The following is a 21,056-nucleotide window of genomic DNA, read 5'->3' as shown; positions in this document are numbered from 1 at the left end:
ATAAAGAACTTCTATAAAAGTCAAAATAAATTTAAAATAATTTCATAATTTTTCTCATAATTTCATTCTTAAGTTTGCAAATATCCAGGTCTCTTTCTCTCTCTGGCCCAAAATCCAACCTGCACGACCCCCCTGTCTCCTCCGAAATAAGCATACTTTCACTTGAAGAGAGTTCTACTAATGTGCTACTCAAATCTACAAATCCAACTTTCTCTCATTCACCCAATTTTCTCTAAGATTCGCACTTTCTCTTCTTCTTCTCCTCATAATTTCATTCTTATGCAAACAAACTTTTCGCCGCTAAAATAACTCTAAGCGAGGGAAACTTGTTGATAAGTTTATTCCTTCCATTGAGAGAAAGGTAACGACCACTTAAAATGCTTAAGTACTTGAAAATGATGAATGTAAGTGGGTGACAAAAGCCACGTGGTTTAAAACCCGGTCGATATGTGTGCCCTCAATTTAATGGAATCCGTACTTGAGATCGAGGGCTCATCTTTGAATCGTCGTGGGATTAATTATTCGAGTGACGCTTTTTTGACGTGGGACCAATAATTGAATTCGTCTCCTTTCTCCATCTACTTTCTCCTGAAAAGTAATTAAACTGGAGAGACGACACGACATGACGCGACGTGACACGATTTCTCATTTCGTTTTCAACCCAGGGCCACACAAACAGAAGGAGATAAGGAATAAGACGAACATCATGAGTGGTCTGCTATGTCTCGAGGGAGGGGCTCATTCATAAATTGTGGACTTTCAGAAATATTGGGATCATTTCCTGGGTACAAATATGTGGCCTGAGTTTCTGTACAAAAACTGTAGGCAGAGCGACTTGTGCCCGGTTTTCTACAGAAATTTTATCCGATTTTCTGCACAAGGGTTTGTGAGGAGCGATTTGTGCCCGATTTTCTCCAGAAATCTTTTACATATGTAGAGCGATTTTTTCAGAAAACTGAATTATGCACATACCGTTCTGCAGAACGAGACGCATATAAATTTCTGGAGGATTACATACCAAAAACTATGCAAAATACGATATGCATCTTCGCTTTTCTAGATTAATACAGAATTCGACACGGTGAGCTTTTCTAATCATGCTTCCTACAAAAGTAGTGTGTGGATGGCCTATCGCATAATTCAGCCAGCCGGGATCTCATCTTTCTCAGGTCTTGGCAGGTTTGCAAAAAACGTGGAGAAAGTGAGCCAGAGAAAGCAAGCAAACCGACCGAAACTGCCCGACAGACTTTGTGTCTTCCTCTACACACTTAAAAATCTGGTAGAATCACATACACACTCCGTACTGTCAATAGTTTGGTAATAACCTTCTACCGATTTGGTAGTAGTTTATCCCCACGTGGTAAATTCTGCATGGCCACCACACCACCAAACTCTTATGCCCATTATTACCGTGCCGGTAGAGCCATTCTCCGGGTAATACCGGTTTAATCCCCGTTTTCTAAGAGTGTCCCATAAACTACGCTACTACCACCTTTCCCTCCCCACTTTCACCACCCGTGCAATGCAGGCTCCCCATATTATTCAAACATCTGCTTAAACTAAAAGAGCAACAGGAGGACGGTTTTTTTCGTTAATTCCGAAATCATCAGAATCAAATGGTCCGGACTTCTTGCTTCAGGAGGGAGCGATTTCTTCCGCCATTATGAAGGCATTTGTGGACCATGGCAGCGTAAACTTTGTCCAGACTTTGGTCACCACGGCGGAAAGTGTGGCGGCGACGACGACGACGACGCCGAAAAAAAATCATGTCGACGTGACGGACCCGAGTCTAATTGTGTACAATCAGCAGCAGGGGGCGAGTAACAGTAATAAGGAGACGGTCGTCGTTTTCCTCTCCATTTCCGTCATTTGTATAACTTTCTACTTTTCCTACCAATTTTGGAAGAGGAATAGGCGTAGAAGGTGCTCCATTTCGAAGTAAGTTTCCAATTTTTTGCAAGTTCGTGCATAAATGTGTTGTCGGTTTCCAAAAGTATATGTTACTCGAGATATTTTGGTTAGAAATCTCCTCTAAAATGAGGATTATTTCGAAAAGAAAATCAGTGTTTCTTGCGGGTTTGCCACATTTCTTGCAGTGCAAAGCAAGAACCGCAAGAAATGTGAGATGCAAGAAAGGGTAAAAAGTGCTAGAAATACGCTCCATCCAGCCAAGCACCGTATGAAATATAGCGGCGGGCGTGGTTTCTTGCGCCTTGTATTTCTTGCAGGTCAAAATACCCGTAAGAAACCACTTTCTTCCCGTTATTTCTTTGCAAGTGGTTACTTACACCCGAAACACTGATCCAAATTTCCTCTGTACCTCTACCCGTTCTAAAATTAGTGAATATCAAAGTCTGATTGAGAAAGTTTAAGTAGTAAATTTTGGAATATCGGAAACTTTCAGCTTTTCATTTTTTTTAATAATCTCAATTTTTGGCTGGTTTATTTCCTAAAAAATCTATTTCCATCATAAAACATGTGTACAATTATATGAATCCAATGCGTGTAATTTGGAACAAGTTGACTATTTTCTTTGTGACGACTGTGTGACAAGCTGGTGGATTTCCAGGTTGGAGGATTATCGCTACTCGAGATTAAGTCAGAACGAGATTGACGTAGACAGCATTCAGTTCAACCATCCGCTCCACGAGGGAGGTGGCAGTGGGGCCGGTGGAGGGAGTGGAGGGCACCACGTGGGGGACCATGTCGACGAAGAGGAGGAGGAGGACGAAGCCGACTTTCGTCAGGACGAGTGCCCCTTCGAAGATGAGTTTGACAGTTTCGAGGACAGGAAGCCATTCACTGATGTGAGTTACTTAGATTTGCATAAATTTGTGGATTTTGAGACATGTCACGTAGCGAAATGGACAGGATTCTGGCTCATTTTTGTCCATAATTACTTTTCATGGTGATTTTGGAACATATCACCTGGTGAAGGGACATTTTAATGAGTATTTTCGTCCGCTGTGACATTGTGACGCTTATTTCACCCAGTTTCGTCCAAAATTACTGGATTTTATGTTTATTACGAAAGCGGATTTTTTTTCGCCACGAAATCTATTTCACACTGATTTTAGGACGCGTTTTGAAAGACTTTTATATTTTTCTAGCCGACACCGGCCACTTTACATATTGAGACGGACAACAGTTTTCTAGCGAGGCATGCTGATTACCGGACTGCCTCCTCCTCCATCCTTATCGACGACTTATCCGATGAGGTAATACAGATAACCAAATTCATACCCCACCCCAAATAACATTACCCTCACCCTAAAAAAAACATGCCCTTTTGCCCAAATTTGTGCCCTAATTTCCAAGCTTTACAAATTTAGGCATTGCATACCAGTAACTAATAGAACGTGCCTTTTAATTCCTTCCCACGCCAGCAGGACCTCCTCCAGTGATTCGTCTCCGTCTAACAAGAAGAAAACCTTAACCCATCCACAACTTTGGACAAAACAATCTGAAAAAAACAATTGGATTGCACGAAATAAAATCAAAACCAAAAAATACGTTTTCGAAATAAATACAAAAATTGGTGTCTTCCCCCAAAAAAGCTGTCTCCCTGACTGGATACATAAATAAAATACGTTAACGGTCCTGCCGAAAGGATGTGATTTTCTCATCTTTTTCATCTCACGTTTTTTGGCACGTCCGCCCTTAAGTCGAACAAACATCGGCCTGACAGGTCACATCCTTTCCGCACGGCCCTTAACGTAGGACTCGATGACTCATCGCTAAAAGAGTCAAAATCAACACATTTTAAATCGTTTCTCGCCTCTGGGAATTTATTTTAAAATTCTGGACGACAAATTTGTAGAGCAGGGAGTTGACAATTTTTTGAAAATATACATTCTAGATTTTCACCTTTTGAAGGAGGAGATCTGACGTTTAAGAAGCCTCCAGAAAAATTGGAATTCGTCGTAACTGGCTTAAAACCTCAGCCCCATTCCATTAATCAACTCACAAATTCGTCATCCAGAATTTTAAAATAAATTCCCAGAAACGAGAAGTGATTAAAAATATTCTGATTTTGACTCTTCTGGTGATGAGGCATCGCCTCCTACGTTAACACAATCTTACCACGACTTATCTTCATGTTGATACATAAATACATAAATATTTAGAGAAATAAAAAAAATATATAATAATTTCATGTCTTATTTTCTTTTTTATTATATTTCCTTCTTCTTCTTATACCAATTTAAATATTTATTACGCCACCCAGAAAAAATTGCGGGGCAGCGTAATTAATTAATTCAATATTCATATCGTAATAATTAAGTAAATTATAATTAACTTTTTACAAATAGTAGCTAGAAAATATCATCAATTTATGTATCACGCACGCAGTCTCTATAAAAAAAAGTCTAGAGGCGGATTTATTTATTTATGGATAAGCCGTCCATCATTAAAAGTCAGGAGATACATTATTATTATTTAATTAGTCGTCGTAAAATTAATTGAGTAATTAGTTACTTATAATTAAATGTATACTCGTAAACAACAATTATTTATGAGCGAGGAGACGATATCAAAATTGGATCACTATTTATCTCAACGTCAGGATTATTTTCTTAAAAATGGTCAAGTGCACGAGTCAAAGGAATTATTAGTCTCTTAATTTATGTATTAGTTTAATAGTTAATTATTAGGGTTCATCAAGCTTCGTCAATCTTGTCCGTGTCGGCACATCATTATTCGTCTTCTTTTCCTTTAATGAAGGACTAAACTGCCCTCTTTCGCCCAGAGGTCGAGGGTCGACTCAAACTGCAGGAGCTGATCCGACTGGGGGCCCCACCTGGAAAAATAGTTAGTGTTACAAAGTGTTTCAAAATAAATTTAGCTAAATTTTAGCACAATTAAGGGGGAGAAATTAGTCATCTAAAATTGGTCATCTCACCTGGCGAAATGTTGGATGATATGGACCGGGTATTCGATGGGTGTCGCGAGAAGGTGCAGACTTCTCAGCACGGTCTGTACCAGGACGTCGACCTCTTTTATGTATAACCGATTCAAGTACGCAACTCTCTCGTCGTCCGGCAGGCTCGTCTGAATAATGGACTCGCCTCGATGAAACGCCGCCATGAGGAGGGAAATCCCCAACTGGACAGTTAAAAAAATAATTAGTTAAATTACCACTCAGAATGGAGGTCTCCCACCGTATGCTTTCCGATTTTCAGCAAATTATTGTCAATCGATAACAAATTTAATAAGTATGCAATTTGAAAAGGACACGAAAGGAAAAGCTGGAAAGTGTAAAACTTGTCGACCTTAAGGCCGCTAAACGTGCGTATTGGGAGATTGTGTAATTTGCAAATTTCATATTAATTAAATTTGTACTCGATCGAGTCGAAATCTGAGAGCATACACGGTAGGAGACCTCCATTGTAAGACTAGGAATTAACTGTGAAGATGGTCACCTTGCTGGTTATCATGCACTCGTACACAGCTGTGGGGACGATCCCGTTAAACGCGAAGATGAGGTCTTTCATGTCGGCGGAAATGATGCAATGTCGCAGGAAAGGGTAGGTCCGGTCGATATCGGAATTTTTAGAGGCTCCCCAATCCGGAAAGTTTGTAATCATGTGGGACAAAAGTTGGAAGCGGAACTCTGGATCGAGTAGAGGCATCAGGCGGCTGATTAGCATCTGTGGGAGAAATTTAGTTAGACACCAGGTTTTACGTTGCAGTGGCCGATAAGCCTTTTTACGATACTTTTCCAATTTGCGAAATAATGCTCGTGAGATTTTTTGGTTTGGAATCGAGGTGAAAAATACTTTATTTCGAAAATAAAGGTAACTGCTGGTTCAAAAATTAACGAGCGGCAACGTTTACAAATTCCCAACTTTTCAATAACTTTTAACGGGCATAGTTGGCCTTAGTTTTAAATAATCCTCATTCTTGTATTTATTTTTAACCAAAAAATCTCAACAGAGAACCAAAAGCGCGTGCTAAAATGCTTATTATCTACGGCTCGTTCAAAACGTCTTAATGTTACCTTGCCCTTGTGGACAGACAAAATTTCGGCGAGTTTATTCTGCGGGAGTAAAACTGTTTTAACTTTCCGCTCATTCTCGTTCCGTTGTTGCAACGTGTACGCGTCGGCATTCATGAGCAAAGTTTTCCTAATGTCGCCCTCCTGGATTTTCAGCAAACATTCGTACAACTGCAAAAATAAAATTAATTGACATAAATAAAAATTTCACGAAAATCTATTTACTGAATATACACTTCAAAGAACTACTCCATTTAACAAAACTTACCTTTTCAATTTCTAAAAGTAGATATCGATACGCCTTCATCCCACCGCGATTACTTTGACCCGCATCTACAACCCGAATAACCGTATCGATCGCCTTCTTTGGGGCTAACGCACTTACGGCCTGTATAATTTTACATGTTAAGGTAGCTTACTTCCATACATTTGCGATATTACTTTTAAGGAAAACTTACCTGTAACTTTCCTAACGAATTTTCAAAATGTGCCGGTTGATAATTATTTCTACCCGAGGAGTCGTCAGACTTATTTGGAAATAGTTTTATGAGGCAGTCTCGCTGTCTTTTCGGATCAGAGGTTCCACGTCGTACACGGTACATCTGAAACAAATGAGAATTGTTATGTATCGATCGCGTTTCATTCAAAAAATTTACAATGCTAAAAAATAAGGAGATTTCCAAAAATATGATTTCATAAAGCTATAAAACAGTCGTGTTATCTTATTTTGTCGGATTATCCGCAATTTCTATGGCTACTGAAGAGTTTTTGTGAAATAATTTTGCGAATTCAAAATACACCTGGTTAGTTTCGGTAAATTTGGAAGAAAAATCTCATACTTTTCCAGCAAAAATTTATCTAAATCTCAAAAACTTGGCAAGTTATGCTCGTTTTGCGTGCAATTTGATTTACCAAATTGCACTAAATTTGTCTATTAAAATCAAACCAAGCATATACATAACATTTCTCACCAACGAGTAATAATCCGTCGTGTACGGGTGGTCATTTTGCAATTGGACTATCGAAATATTTCTAAGTCTTTGTTTATCCTTCTCATTCATCAACCCAGAGTAGGGATCATCCGAACGGAAGTGGCGCATAAAGTGAGGCGGCATTTGGTGCTGTTGGTGGGGTGGCCCCATTCCAGGGAAATTACCCTGCCGGCCTGGATGATGCATGTTAGATGGCGGTGGTGGAAATGGGAGCATCATATGTGGCGGCATCCTACTCCTCATTTGTGGACTCATCTGTTGCATCATTCGCATGTGTTGTTGCTGTTGATGAAGAGCAAATTGTACTTGTTGGTGGTGGTGATGCATTTGTGCAGGGTTCATCATCATCCTATTTCTTGGGGAAAATGGGTGCGGTCCTGGTCCAGCCATGTGCGGAGGTGGAGTGGCATGCTGCTTCCTTTGCTGTTGCTGCTGTAGGATCATTAATTGATTCACATTCAATCCTGGGGGAGGTCGGGGACTACCCTTTTGCGACGAAGAAGAGGAAGGACTTCCCCCGTGTCGCAGACCATTATTATCCGTCGTCATTCCAGGCGGTATGGAGTGATACTGCTGCTGCTGCTGCTTTAGCGGGGAGGAAGGTACAGGTTGCAGGGGTGATGGGGAGGAAGAATCGTCCATTAGTTGACGTTCCAACTCTTCCGCCGTCATGATGAGGGGATGGTGATGATTTGTAGATTTTGTAGTGGCACCAGTACTAGGAGGAGGAGGAGGTGGAAGAGTGTCACCTCCACTCCCCTCGAGAAGCTCACGCTCTATTTCCTCTACAGTTTTAAAAACCTGGGAGAGAAAGAGGGGAATAAATTTTTGAAATTTTTTCTCATGAGGGGAACAAATTATTGGAAATAAGTACGTACCGGTTTTGCGGGTGGTTGTGATTTGGGCGACCGTGTAGATAAGTCGTTCAGCTTGCTTTGAGGAGGTGTTGGATGGGAGAATTGGTCAGTAAAGTGAAGTGGAGGTCCTGCACGATTAAATTTATGATAGTAAAAAATTATTATGCATGAATCTACAGTGAATAAACGTACGGTGGTCTGCGGCAACTCTAACATTGACAGCGTTATGGTGATGATTTGAAGGAGCAGGTACGTGATCCGTGTCGGGCGTAGAGGTCGTCGGGTGCATGGACCAGACTGACGATCCCAACAAAGAAGAATTCCCACCAATCCATTGATGATGCTTGTTCGCGACCTGGAGACACAAATAAATAAATATTTTACTTCGTTTTGTGCAAGAAATTTTTTTTCATAAAACTGACCATTGCTTTATGTAAGTACTGAATGATCAATTTACATAACTACTGAATGATCAATTTACATAACTACTGAATGGTTAATTTACATAACAGTTGAATAGTTAATTTGCATAACTACAGACTCTTATTACTAACTACAAATCGACTCACCTGTGGCGGAAGGAAGTACGTATTTAAACTGCCACCCCCACCCCCACCTAATCTTCGCAACTTGGATTTCATAGCTTCTGCCTCATCGTCATCGTCGAAATCATCCATGAGTCGAGATATGCTTTCCGCGAGGGCATTTTCGTTGTCGAAATCGTCCTCAAAAGTCTTACTATTTCCTCCCAAGCCTTTCTCTTCGAAACTGTGGTGGTCCTCATGATGACCGCCGAATTCAACCTGGTTTTCATGCTAGTAAATAAATAAAATGAACAGTTAAAGTTAACCATTTTTTAATCCGGATTAAATTAAGTACCTCAGACGATACCAATTTTGATGCTCCGTTCGGTTTGATCTTTTCAAAATCGTCCAGCATCAATTGAGCCTCGTCCCAGTTGAATTCTAGAATGGGATGAGCATTAAGAAGGAACCAATTAATGGACCAATTCAAGTATAGGAAAATGAACAAATTTACAAGTACATTAATTAAGGGATTAGTATCAACACCTAACTAATTAGCAATTAATGATCCAATTTACACGTAAAGTTACATAATTACATAACTAAACATATCGCTTTTATACATACCTGTGCCGCTATCGTCCCCAAAGGTTTCATCGTTGAGGGCGTCATACTCATCTTCTGGGGGAACCCAGTCGCCCGTCTCGTCCATCTTGACACCCCCCACACAAATCCCCTCACAATTTGCACACACAAACAAAAAACTAGTTTCTAAAGACCGACTGTAAAAGTATAAACCAATCTGACGAAATTAGTATATTTATCAAATTTGGATTGCACTTTGGACTACGATTCTTCTCCTACTGCTTCTTAATGCTTACTTCTTTTTCTCCTTCAGTGCGAAAATTGGTGCAAAAACGAAACAAATTAATTTTGCGAGCAGAAGCGAGACATGCCTCTTTTTTGGGTGATGGTGAAGGATGAAACGATTTTTTAACAAACGAAGAAGAGACTGAGCATTTTGTTGGTTTTTTCGTCTCCGTTTTGCTCACTGGTTTTCGCTCAAGTCAGACTTCGAGCTCCGTGTTCCGGCCAGTCTCACTTTATTCGGGGACCACTTTTCATCGTCTCAACGTTTTTTTTTACCGTGGATTTCCCACTTCTTGACTCATCTGAATGTTAATCAGTTATCGAATTTAAGGAGAAAGCAGTTCATAAAATGAGGAACTTTGGGGGGTCAAATTGACCACTTTTTTTGTGAGTGGAAAGAATGTATGGAAATTTTTGGTAAATATTTCTTTATTTTCTCGTAATTTTTCTCATTACAAGTGAATATCGACTTTATCAAGGGGAGGAGTCACGTCACACGTTTTGTTTTGCAAAATTGTTGCATGAAAATAAAACCAGGTATCGAATTCAAAGAGAAAGCAGTAGGCAGATAAAATGAGAGAAAGTTTGGGTCAAATTGACCATTTTTCACTTTGTGAGTGGAAAAAATTTTTGCTGAATTTTATTTTTGTTGCCATCTCTTTTCTCGTTACAGGTGAACATTGACCTTATCAGGGGAAGGGTCAGGTCATACGTTTTTTCTTGCAGAATTTTTGCATGAAAATTTGCAACTTTTTCCATGGGGCGAGAAGATTCGTCAGATTGATGATGATGATGCTGCTTCTGCTGGTGAATAAGTATCGATCGGCGCGTTGAGCAGATGTGGATTCGCAATTCAGCTCGTCTCGTCAGCAACAAGAAAGAAAAGAAATATTATTGTTCTTTGTGATTCTTCTTTCTGGTCAAATTAATTAATTAATTGCTTAATTAACTTGTTGACTACGGTTCTTCAGTCATGGCGATGGTGGAAGAAAACGTGTTTCTCTTCGTTCCCAATTTGATTGGTAAGAAAAGAAATGATATTTAACTTTTGAGTCACAAGTTGTGACCTCACCTTTTGACCTTTTTTACTTATCTTACAGGCTACGCCCGCGTCGGATTGACCTTACTTTCCATGTATTTCATGCAATCCAGCCCTGGTCCGGCGATCTGGTGTTATCTCATCGGTTCCCTCTTGGACGCTGTGGATGGACATGCGGCTCGATTTTTTAATCAGAGTAATTAATTAATAATAATTTACTAATATGACAAAAAAATTAATTGTCGACATGTATGCAGGCACCAAATTTGGCGCAATGCTTGACCAGTTGACCGATCGCTGTGGAACTGCCGTACTGATGATGATGCTCGCCGTGTTTTATCCATCATACGCGTTCTTCTTTCAAATCAGCATGGCCACCGACATTTCGATGCATTGGTTGCACCTTCATACGTACGTTTGAAGAGAAATTAAATTACGTAAATTTGGGGGGTTTGTTTTCACATTTTTTGTCGTGATAATGTACAGGTCGCTCCTCCAGGGGAAGGGGAGTCATAAAACGATGTCAACCGAAGAGCCATATCTGCTCCAGATTTACTACACGTCGAAACCAGTCCTCTTCACGATGTGTGCAGGCAACGAGCTCTTCTACATTACAATGTACCTCGTCAACTTCTACGATTCGTGTAAGTAATTTATTTAATTAGGAAAGACAAGGAAAAGGTGGTATATTTTCAGGAGGAAAGTAGTCATGCAATTCAACTTTTACAAAATTTTACACATTTTTAAGGAAAATTAGCTGCCAAATTGTTGTAAACTAACTCAGATCGTCGTTTTATTTTGTAAAAGTTTGTAAAATTATTTTACAAAATGCAAGTTACGTAAATTGCCTCAACGTAAATTTATAAAATCTAAACAAAATAATAATCAAGCTAAGTTTCTATTTTTTCTGTCTGTATTTTTTAGTTTTCTGGAAATTCTTGGCATTCATTTGCTTCCCAATTGCGGTGGCTAAATGGCTCATGGCTATTTTGCAAGGGGTCACCGCTGCTAAAAATCTCGCCGCGTTGGACGCCGCAGAACGTGAAGCAGAAATCAAGATTAAATAAAGGTGCTATGCTCCGGAACTATGTATCGAATTCGAAATATTTACCAGAAACTACTCAGATTCCTGTTGCAAATAATGTAATGTCAAACATTTCAGGATTTTCTTTCACCTTTGTTAACAACATTCTTAAATAATATCAGTTAAAAAACCGTGCATGTATTACTACGATTATTAATATTCTTAATTACGTTATACTTTTGTTAGTCAGTCATGTTCACCATTTTGTTGCTGCATTCCTTATCAATTAGTTAATTGCCTAATTAACTAGTGTAAAACATTCTTTTAAACAGCTACATAATAGTTCGCTTCGTCTATTTTGTTGATGTATTCCTTATATAATTAGTTAATTATCTAACTGCATTATTAACTAGTGTACGTAAAACATGCTTTTAAATGAATAATAGTTTTCTGTTTCATTTATTTTATTTTTCTTGTTAATTAAGTACGTTAATTAATTTAATGATCTCTTCTTTCTCATCGTTAAGTACTTACTTTTTGTAACAAAACACTGCAGTTTTAATTAATTAATATACATAACTGCTTATCTTACCATGTATGTATAAAAATGCTTGTACCCACTGTACCGAGATAAGTGTGGTATTATATATTATCTATCCATTCACTAGTTGACCTGATGTCTAAATGTGTACGCAAAGCCAAAAAATTACAAAATCGTCTCATTTATGTATCTATGTAGTAACTAAACTAAATAATGCATGCTCTCACTTCAATCTTTGTAAACCGTGTAAAAAACGAGGTCGCAAAATCTTATGGAACTTTGCAAAAAAAATAGTTCCCAGTCTGCGATTAAGTCACACCGAATGATTTACACAGTTTACAAAGAACTGAACTGGTGCTGGTCATGCCGTGAATTCAGAAAATGTGTGATTAGCAAACATATGTGCAATTAGTTTTAAGTAAATACGATACATAATAATTATATGCAAATTATTGCGTACATATGTAGTTACTACCCTGCCAATTATAGTGAGTGATACATACATATATCCATTAATTTCCTGGGATTGGATATCGATCGATAAATGCTGAACTGAACGATAAGTCATTTCCTCTCCAATTTTGTTGTCCTGCTCCTGCATTTAACTAAATATATTATGAATTAAACAAACAATTTAAATAATAATGCCATGACTGACGTGTGATTGATTTATTTAGCACGAGTTTCCTCCTCCTCATAGCTGGATTTTGGTGGAATTGTTGTAATTATCGCTTATCAGGGAACATTACATTGCATTGCAAAATTGAAATTGACCCTTGTCCGACAATGTCGTGATTTCGTTTTGTTTGCAGTCTGAGGAAATTTGTGGTAGTGATGTGAAAGCGACAAGGACTTACCGACCAGACATTCACACATGTAAAGTAAAATACCCGACCGATAAGCTGATTGCCGTGTGTAGTTGAGGGCCGTGCATCGATAAGTGCGAACATTCATTCAATTTAATGTATGCAATTTTCTGCACAGTGGTGACATTCGCAAATATGCGAATTGTGTCCCATTCTTCGGGCTGAATGTCATGATCATAAATTTCAAGGCAGTAAAATTTTCGATCTTAATTTTCAAAATGTTAACAAAAAATATTTAACATACAAAATTTCCATGCTTCATGAAACTATTTTTTTCAAACTCGTTACATCATGATAAAAATACAGTCTCGCTTTAAAAATGCCAATAATCTCAGTTTCATTTTCATTATACAGAGTTTAATCCCATTAAAATCTATATTTCATAAAATTTTGCTATTTTTATTTGCACATCTATTTGGCTCGTTTACGTAAAAAATATGCAAAAACGTACTCCTTCTTACTTGTAATTATTTATGTAACACATGAAAAACTCGCATCTATCTCTTCATCGATTTGGACTCGATTGATTGATAATAATGGAAATATCTGCGCTGATTTAATTACATGTCACTCATTCAGTCAGGCAGGCAGGCAGTTGTGTGACGGGAGAGTCGAAATGGTACTGTCCCTGTCGTTAAAATGGACGAAATTCCACATTGCACACACACATTTGTACAGATATATGGTGACCTTTATCCCACATTTTTATGAATTTTTTAACACTGACAACAATGGTCGAAACCAGAGACGACCAGAATGGGGAAGTTTACATATAGAAAAGTACAAAAAATCGGTATACCATATACCTCTTCATAAATAAAATATCGTCCTAAAACAACATTAACCTAGGCCATGTATTATATAAATATTGCCAATTTTTTGCACACTGTTTCCTTCTATAAAACGATAGCCAGTTTACCCGTCCTGAGACGTTCTACTTTATGTACAAATACATATGCAAAATCAGGGGTTGATATGTACCTCTGAAAAAATTCAAAAATTCAACAAGTTTCCGATCACACGAAACCCTGTCCAGATTTTTTTTTACTCATTTTTTTTACACTCTACAGAGTTACAGCCACATCTGCCCCTACAACAAGAAGTGGAAGAATGCGAAAATACATATTTATCTCATTCTTCCTCATTTCTGCAAAGTAATAATTTGTCTGAAAACTTGACTAATAACACAGAACACACACATACATAACCTGTCCTCCTCCTCCTCCTCATGTCCTGATCAACATATTTACTTATTTGCAGATATTTACAGCAAACGTATACTTTGCTCCCCTTGATCTTGGTTCGCACAAATTGGCACATACATATCTATCATGTCAATATCATGCAATTTATCCTCTCCTCCTCAGTTTACATGAAAACGATGTATGAAAAAACCCAACATCACGTCACTTTGTGTTGTTCTTTGTTATAATTACATACATTCTACGCAACAGTTTGCAAGTCTATAGATTGTAAATTTTGTCATGTGCATCGCTTACAACTTGGGAAATATCGAGTCAATCATCACGATGTCAAAGTCTTTTCCGCTTTTTTCATAAAGATAACAACCCCTGTCTGATTGACACATTTGTCAATTAAAGCAAATCACGACGGCATCATCACCTTTCATAATGTGCGAAACACTTGAGCACCTTCCACAAACTGGTCAGTCAGAGGTATCGGCACGCCGTGTGAAGAGTTCTTGTCTCAAATCATCCATCGCGATCGGACACGTTTTCTAGTCAGAGAAGAAGAACCATGATCGTCCTGGTCCCTGCATGAGTCTGAGTCTCAATTTCCAGTGTCAGTCAAGAGGACGATTTTTTTGTGGGGAGAAAATTGTTGTGCGAACGAGTTTGTAGTGTAAAAAGTTTGGAGAGACAGAAAAAATGCCGGATTTCGGATATACAGATTGTAAGATGGACGTGTATATGTAGAAAGTTGGGGGCTGTGTGGGGCGAAGGGGAATGGATGGGGATGAATTGATGGCCACTTTTCTGGGGAAATTTTTGCGGGGATGAATTTCTGGGACACATTCATTAGGAATCCCCTTTAGTAATTTCTATTTACGGGAATGCGTAGAAATCAGTGTCGAATTCTGCAGTAATTGACAAAGGCTCGATGCATATTGTATTCTGCAATTTTTTGTACATAATCCTGCCCGAAATTTCTATTGGTTCTATTCTGTAGAACCGTGTGTGTACAATTCGGTACATGATTTTCTGCACAAACCGCTCTGCATACAGTTTTTATGCAGAAAATCGGGCCAAATTTCTATGACCCCTTCAAATAGGGTTCACATCCTTCAAATCCTATTATTCATTAAAGAGTCGCGTTATTTTAACACTGGTGTTTTTGTTGGGTATCAATATCGCCTTAGTTTTGTTCCAATTGGAATGACCTGCACGGCCCCAGTTTTATAAATTCAACATCAAATAGATGACCAATTGATGAAGATTTTACGTGTCATTTTTTAAAATCTCAGATGGCGTCGTTCTCGGGACGTTAGGCGTGTCCGTCTTGATCGGGGTGTATTATGGCTTCTTCGCCAAGCAGAAAACGAACGAGGATCTCCTCCTTGGTGGAAAGTCGATGGGCATCGCGCCCATCGCGGCGAGTATGTTGGTCACATACTTGAGCGCCGTCACGGTCCTGGGTGAGCCAAAATTTCCAACAAAATTCCATTTTTCATGAGCAAAAAAAGTAAAGACGAAAGTTCTTAAATTTTTCGAAAAGTTTACAATTTGTTAATCTGCCTGATAACCTCTCGCATTTTTCTGTTTCTATTTTTTAACGAACAGTGGCGAAATTGAGATTTGAGATTAAATTGAGACTTAAATTGAGATTGTTCTTGGATTCAGGTTATCCTGCGGAGGTTTACGGGTACGGGATCATGATCTTCACGAACACATTGGTCTTCGTCTGTTTCGTCCCCCTCTCCGTCTATTTTTTCATGACGGTCTTCTACCACATGCAGTTGACCAGCGTGTACGAGGTGAGTACACAAAAAACAAGTCTTTTCTCCATACCAGAGATTTTTCATAAAAGTCAGAAAAATATTTGCATGAGTTAAAAAGTGGAGAGACAATCAGTTCTGAAATCAAACTGAGGATGAGAGTGATTTCCAATCAAAATTAGTGTTTTTACTACGTATAAAACTACATACTCGCGTCAAAGTATTACCTGAACGTATTACCTGAAGTATTACCTGAAAGTAAAACCTCATTTCGCTAATAATTTGCGACACAATGTTGTAAAATTAAAACATGGCCAGGTTTACTGGGTAAATTTGTGAACAATAATCTCACAGCTTCCCTGGAAAAAGTTATGCCAAGTGAGAAATCTCACATAAGTTTCACAAAAACTTTGAGACAACGCAGGCCTTGGTAACTTTGCTAAATCCGTAAACTGTGTAAACTTGCAGACTTTTACAAGATTTTGCTCATATTTCCAAAGAAAATTAGTTTATAAATTTACGTAAATTTACTTTTTTTATTTCATAAGATATGTAATATTATTTTACCAAACGCACCGAGTTTACACGTTACCAATGACTGGTTATGTATATATCCTTAATTTGAGAGATTTATTACCAAAAAACTAATCATCTCATCGCAAAAACTATCTCAAAACTATCTAAAACTTGACAAATCATGCTCAATTTGCAAATAAAGATTATTGCAAATTTTCCATTTAAATTGAAATAAATCCATTTTTCTTCCAGTATCTCGAGTACCGTTTCCACTCCAAGTTTGTGCGAATGTTCGCCTCGTTCATCTTCATCCTGCAGATGACGGTGTTCATGGGGGTTTGCCTCTTCGCCCCCTCCATCGCCCTCTCCTCCTTCATGGGCCTCGAACTCTGGCACTCAGTCATTGGCCTCGGCCTCTGCGCCACTATTTACACGTCCATGGGCGGTCTCAAGGCTGTCGGTCAGTTCACTCACGACAAAAATTTCTACGACAAAAATCACGCTATTTTTTTGCAGTATGGACCGATGTTTTCCAACTCTTTATGATGCTCGGTGGCATGTTCGCCATCATAATTAAGGGTATGTCAGCCCCAGAATTATGGAAATTTGACTATTTTTTTAATTAAAAAAATAAAAACAGGCTTCATCGCATCCGGTGGGATCATGCAAGCTTTCGAGAAAGCAGGAGAACACGGGAGACTCGAGTTCTTCAAGTATGAAAATTATTTCAGGGTCAATCTTTACTTCTTCTGCCCCAAATTGAACGTGTAAAATAATTACTGCTGTAGCTTCACCGTGGACCCTTTCATGCGCCACAACACGCTCAACTTCTTCCTGGGGACGGGCTTCAGCATTTTCACCATGTTCGGCACCCATCAACCCCAAGTCCAACGTTATTGCAGTTTACCTTCTCTCAAACATGCCATCGGGTAAGTGCCATTTCTTTAATCAGAGGTCGACGCTGGCTAATTTTGTGGCGGCGAGGGTGCCAATTTTGCATGGTAATTTTTCGGCTGCATCGACAGTGTGGCGCGGCGTCCTAACATTGAAGGAATAGGAAATCATATTTATCGGCGGAATGTAAAATGCTACAGCGTCGACTTGTGTCTTTAAGAATCTGGCACAATTTTTTGCCAATGTTTCGCCATTTTATTTGCCAAATATTTACTTCATGATTTATTATTTCGTTAGTGCGACCGCATTTTCCATCCCACTCAACATTTTCACCATTGGGCTCTGTCTCTTGTCTGGGATCGTGATCTTCTCGACGTACGCGGGCTGCGACCCTAAAGCGTTGGGAATCATTACTCGCGTCGACGCCATTGTCCCCTACTTCGTCAAACATGAACTTGGCTATATTCCCGGCATGATGGGGCTGTTCACGTCCTGCGTTTTCAGCGCGTCACTCAGGTGAGCCCCACAATTTTAAAGCAAGCGTTCCAGAGAAGTGTAGCTCAGTTTTAGTTTGCAATCCTAATTTACAAAATCGCGATTCATGGCGTCGAAAGAGTGAAATTTTTAAATTCAATTTTTTTTTCGCAGTACGTTATCGTCCGGACTAAACTCGCTGGCTGCCGTGACGTGGGAAGATTTTCTTAAAGAGATTAAATGGTTTAGAGACCTTAAACCGAACGTCCAAGCGCATCTTATCCGACTCTTGGGTACCATTTTATTTGTATTGTGTGCAAATTATTGCTAATTTTCAAACTCTAATCTTATTTCTAATTTGCGCATGCAGCCATTATGTACGGGCTGTTGAGTATAGTTCTCGCCTTCGCCGCGAAAGGGATGGGCTCCATTTTATCCGCAACGATTACTGCGTTGGGCGCGTTGAGTGGTCCGCTCGGCGCCGTTTTCGCCATGGGAATTCTCATGCCGTTCATCAATAAGATTGTATGTAAATAAAGACGTTAAGACAATTCACGCAGTCCTTGTTAACTTTGTGAAATCCGTAATCTTACAAACTTTACAAGATTCTACAAATTATGAGAAGGAAAATTAGCTCCCAAATTTTTGTAAACTTGCTCAGATCAAGGACGTCTTTTTATTTTGTAAAAGTTTATAAAATTATTTGACAAAACGCACGGATTTAAAAAGTTACCAAGGACTGCTTGAATTGCCTTATCATTTTTCAGATCAATATTCACAGGATTTTAATTTGTTTTTTGTTATGATTCAATTTTAAGGGAGCCACGTGTGGGATTTTGACCGGATTTCTCACCATGATTTGGATCACGGTCAATTCCTTCATCCTGGACAAGTCACATATTCACTTGCCCTTCAGCTCGGCCGAGTGCCCCGTCGACACGTTGGAACTCTACAACGCCACTTCCTCCATCCATGCCATGGATGGCTCCGTGTAAGCTATTAAATTAACTCGAAATTTTGATTTTTTGGGGGAAAAGTTGATCATAAAAAACTGTATTTTGCATCCAGCGAGTGGCCCGAAAAGCTGTACACCTTGTCGTACATTTTGTACCCGTTTGCCGGCGGTATGATCACCATCATCGTTGCGAGCATTGTCAGCGTCATCACCGGAGGTTCGTGTCAAATTTTACTTCATTATTATTACCCTAACTTTTACACAATAGGCTTTCCCGAAGAATCATACAATCAATTTTTAATCTTTACGCTTATTTTGCACAACAAAAACTTGAGTTTTCCGATTATAGATTTTTAAAATCCTAAAAAAACAGCGAAAAATCTATTTTAAAAAATTTTTAGGAAACAAATAACTTTCCGTAAAAGTTGTCCCCTCATATTCGTCTATGTAAACTTAAGTAAATTACGATACAAGTTGAACTCATCTAACAAAGGAGATCTCCATCCGCATCCTCTCCGATTTTGAGCAAACTAGGGTCAATCGATCACAAAATTTAATTCATATGGCATTTCCAAACGATAGATATTTGCATCCGGAGAAGAGAAAAAACGCACAGGAAATTTCGAAAGTGTAAAATTTTTCAACTTTACTGTGCGTTTTCTTCTCTTGGGATGCAAATATCTTTTCGCATTGGGAGATCGCGTCTTTCTCAAATTTCATACTAATCAAATCTCCCATCGATTTACACTAATTTGCTCAAAATCTGAAAGACCACCTTTCCAAGCAATTTTTTTCTTTCCAGGTATCGCTCAAGCTAAACGTGTCGAGGACAAATATCTGCATCCGTTGATCCGACCCCGTGACAAGTTGACCCTCCTCGCCAACAACAACAACAACAACGACGACGTCAAGGAAATGAAGTACATGAGCAAAGACAGTTTAGGCCAGTACACCCGCGTCCCGTCCGAACCCCTGTCGCCACCCCCGAATTACACCGCCTCCAAGGAAACCCAAACGCCGGGCTATTATTACTACGCCCACGACACGGAGTCAGTCACACCCCCGCCGCCGTACATCAATTTGACCACGACGAGTGGGACTGACAACCACGTGGCGTCACCACGTCCCATCCTGTACAAGCTTCCATCCTTCCCCACAACGACCACGGTACCCGGTCCCACGCTCGCACAAATCCAGACTGCCCAATTTTCCGACCATGCGTGATTTATGGTAGTCAAATTAAATTATTTTAAGTATTTTATGAACGCCAAACTCTGTAAATTAAATGTTTTGATATAATTAAATTGTGCGATAAGAAATTAGTTAATGATAAAAACGCGTTTTGTGCCAAAATTTCGAATAGAAGATTTTATAAGTAACTAATTTTACGACCACGGTATCCGCCGGTCCCCAGACCGCCCCTTTCTCTGACCATGCGCGATTGATGGCAGTCATTAAATTATTTTAACTATTTTATGTACGCCAAACTCTGTAAATTAAATGTTTTGATATAAATAATTAAATTGCTAATTGTGCGAGAAATTAATAAATAAAAAACGCTTTTTGAATCAAAATTTAAATATACAATTTTGGAATTTATAACTCTTTTTGGGAAACCGATTTAGGATAAAATTTGATAATCATTTTTGTAAAAGTGGGAACATCGAAATGCATTTTGTGCCAAAATTTAGTAGAGTTTTGGAATTTTGCAAATGATTTTTTTCAACCTTCCGTAAAAGGTCAATTTTGACAACATTTGACAATTACTTAAAAAATCGGAACATCAAAATTGATGAAAATCAACTACAAATTTATCGAGATGGCCAAGATCTGAAATTAAATGGCTAGAAATTTATTGATTGTACATATTCCAGTAAATGTGATGGGAAATTTGAGACTAAATGTTCCAGTAATTAAATATGTATGTATGAGTTTGCATACAATTTTAAAAACATATTTTTAACCTGTAATTTACAGAAATGTTGATTTTATGAGAAACTGTGTATGCAAATTCTAAATTACTTCTCCACGAAAAAGAGCGTTATGAAAAAGTATAAAATTTTGACACAACTCCGTCTTCAATAGAGAATTGCAAAGATTTGCAATTTGGCCGTTTACACTATTTTTAGGAACAACACTGGCCAATTTTCTTATTATTTTACAAATTATGCAAAGCATAAATAAATGCATGCATACAAAATAATAATTTTGTATGGACTCTTGAACTCCTTGGAGGGGAATCATGTAGCCAAATGTGATGCTAACTCTGAAAGTTAAAGGGAGATTCAATGGATTGCGAAATCCCATTCAATCGGGTCAATGGATGAAAATTGACCGACCTTTTGCTTGCATAACACAAATAAATAGTGATCCCTATGCCTGTCTACATCTTCATCCTTCTCTCTCCTCATCCGTGACATTGGTGACGCCGGTGTGATCATGTTCTCGTAAATAAGCCGGCATCCTTGACCACATGGTCTTCTTCTCCCATTAAATCCACTGACATTGATATATTTTGCTGTGTTTTGCTTATAATTAAATCTGCTAAAA

General features: G+C 38.7%; 4 protein-coding genes across 6 annotated transcripts; 3 read left to right on the top strand and 1 right to left on the bottom strand.

Annotated features, from left to right (window-relative positions):
* Window positions 1-1,523: 1,523 nt before the first annotated feature.
* On the top strand, window positions 1,524-4,151 carry LOC110858252. Of its 3 annotated transcripts, none has more exons than XM_022106948.2 (4): window positions 1,524-1,938; window positions 2,570-2,807; window positions 3,111-3,218; window positions 3,387-4,151. In XM_022106948.2, exons 1-4 carry the CDS (start codon window positions 1,664-1,666, stop codon window positions 3,402-3,404), a joined length of 639 nt encoding a protein of 212 aa, XP_021962640.1. In that variant the 5' UTR covers window positions 1,524-1,663; the 3' UTR covers window positions 3,405-4,151. The 3 variants fall into 3 exon arrangements, with proteins under 3 accessions (XP_021962640.1, XP_035714308.1, XP_035714307.1); XM_035858415.1 differs by having other exon boundaries at window positions 2,555-2,807; window positions 3,390-4,151; XM_035858414.1 differs by having other exon boundaries at window positions 2,555-2,807.
* Window positions 4,152-9,387, bottom strand: LOC110858152 (protein PAT1 homolog 1). The gene is made up of 12 exons (XM_022106830.2): window positions 8,999-9,387; window positions 8,727-8,812; window positions 8,417-8,662; window positions 8,040-8,202; window positions 7,869-7,975; window positions 6,970-7,791; window positions 6,457-6,600; window positions 6,267-6,386; window positions 6,002-6,169; window positions 5,424-5,651; window positions 4,904-5,106; window positions 4,152-4,801 (listed from the first exon to the last, which is right to left on the bottom strand). Exons 1-12 carry the CDS (start codon window positions 9,081-9,083, stop codon window positions 4,717-4,719), a joined length of 2,457 nt encoding a protein of 818 aa, XP_021962522.1. The 5' UTR covers window positions 9,084-9,387; the 3' UTR covers window positions 4,152-4,716.
* Window positions 9,388-9,506: 119 nt separating this feature from the next.
* LOC110857987 (CDP-diacylglycerol--inositol 3-phosphatidyltransferase) lies at window positions 9,507-12,490 on the top strand. The gene is made up of 6 exons (XM_022106605.2): window positions 9,507-9,658; window positions 9,915-10,263; window positions 10,342-10,476; window positions 10,538-10,691; window positions 10,767-10,924; window positions 11,205-12,490. Exons 2-6 carry the CDS (start codon window positions 10,215-10,217, stop codon window positions 11,345-11,347), a joined length of 639 nt encoding a protein of 212 aa, XP_021962297.1. The 5' UTR covers window positions 9,507-9,658; window positions 9,915-10,214; the 3' UTR covers window positions 11,348-12,490.
* A 1,869-nt stretch (window positions 12,491-14,359) lies between these two features.
* Window positions 14,360-20,077, top strand: LOC110858024 (sodium-coupled monocarboxylate transporter 1). The gene is made up of 13 exons (XM_022106659.2): window positions 14,360-14,625; window positions 15,197-15,367; window positions 15,573-15,706; window positions 16,436-16,643; window positions 16,700-16,762; window positions 16,824-16,896; window positions 16,972-17,112; window positions 17,375-17,593; window positions 17,726-17,844; window positions 17,922-18,076; window positions 18,370-18,542; window positions 18,620-18,723; window positions 19,309-20,077. The coding sequence occupies exons 1-13, from the start codon at window positions 14,601-14,603 to the stop codon at window positions 19,728-19,730; spliced, it is 2,007 nt and encodes a 668-aa protein (XP_021962351.1). The 5' UTR covers window positions 14,360-14,600; the 3' UTR covers window positions 19,731-20,077.
* Window positions 20,078-21,056: the final 979 nt, after the last annotated feature.

Source organism: Folsomia candida, unplaced genomic scaffold, assembly GCF_002217175.1.
Source record: "Folsomia candida strain VU population unplaced genomic scaffold, ASM221717v1 Fcan01_Sc020, whole genome shotgun sequence".
Taxonomy (NCBI): Eukaryota; Metazoa; Arthropoda; class Collembola; order Entomobryomorpha; family Isotomidae; genus Folsomia; species Folsomia candida.
The sequence above is the reverse complement of the archived record's forward strand: the minus strand, read 5'-3'. Positions and strand labels throughout refer to the sequence as shown.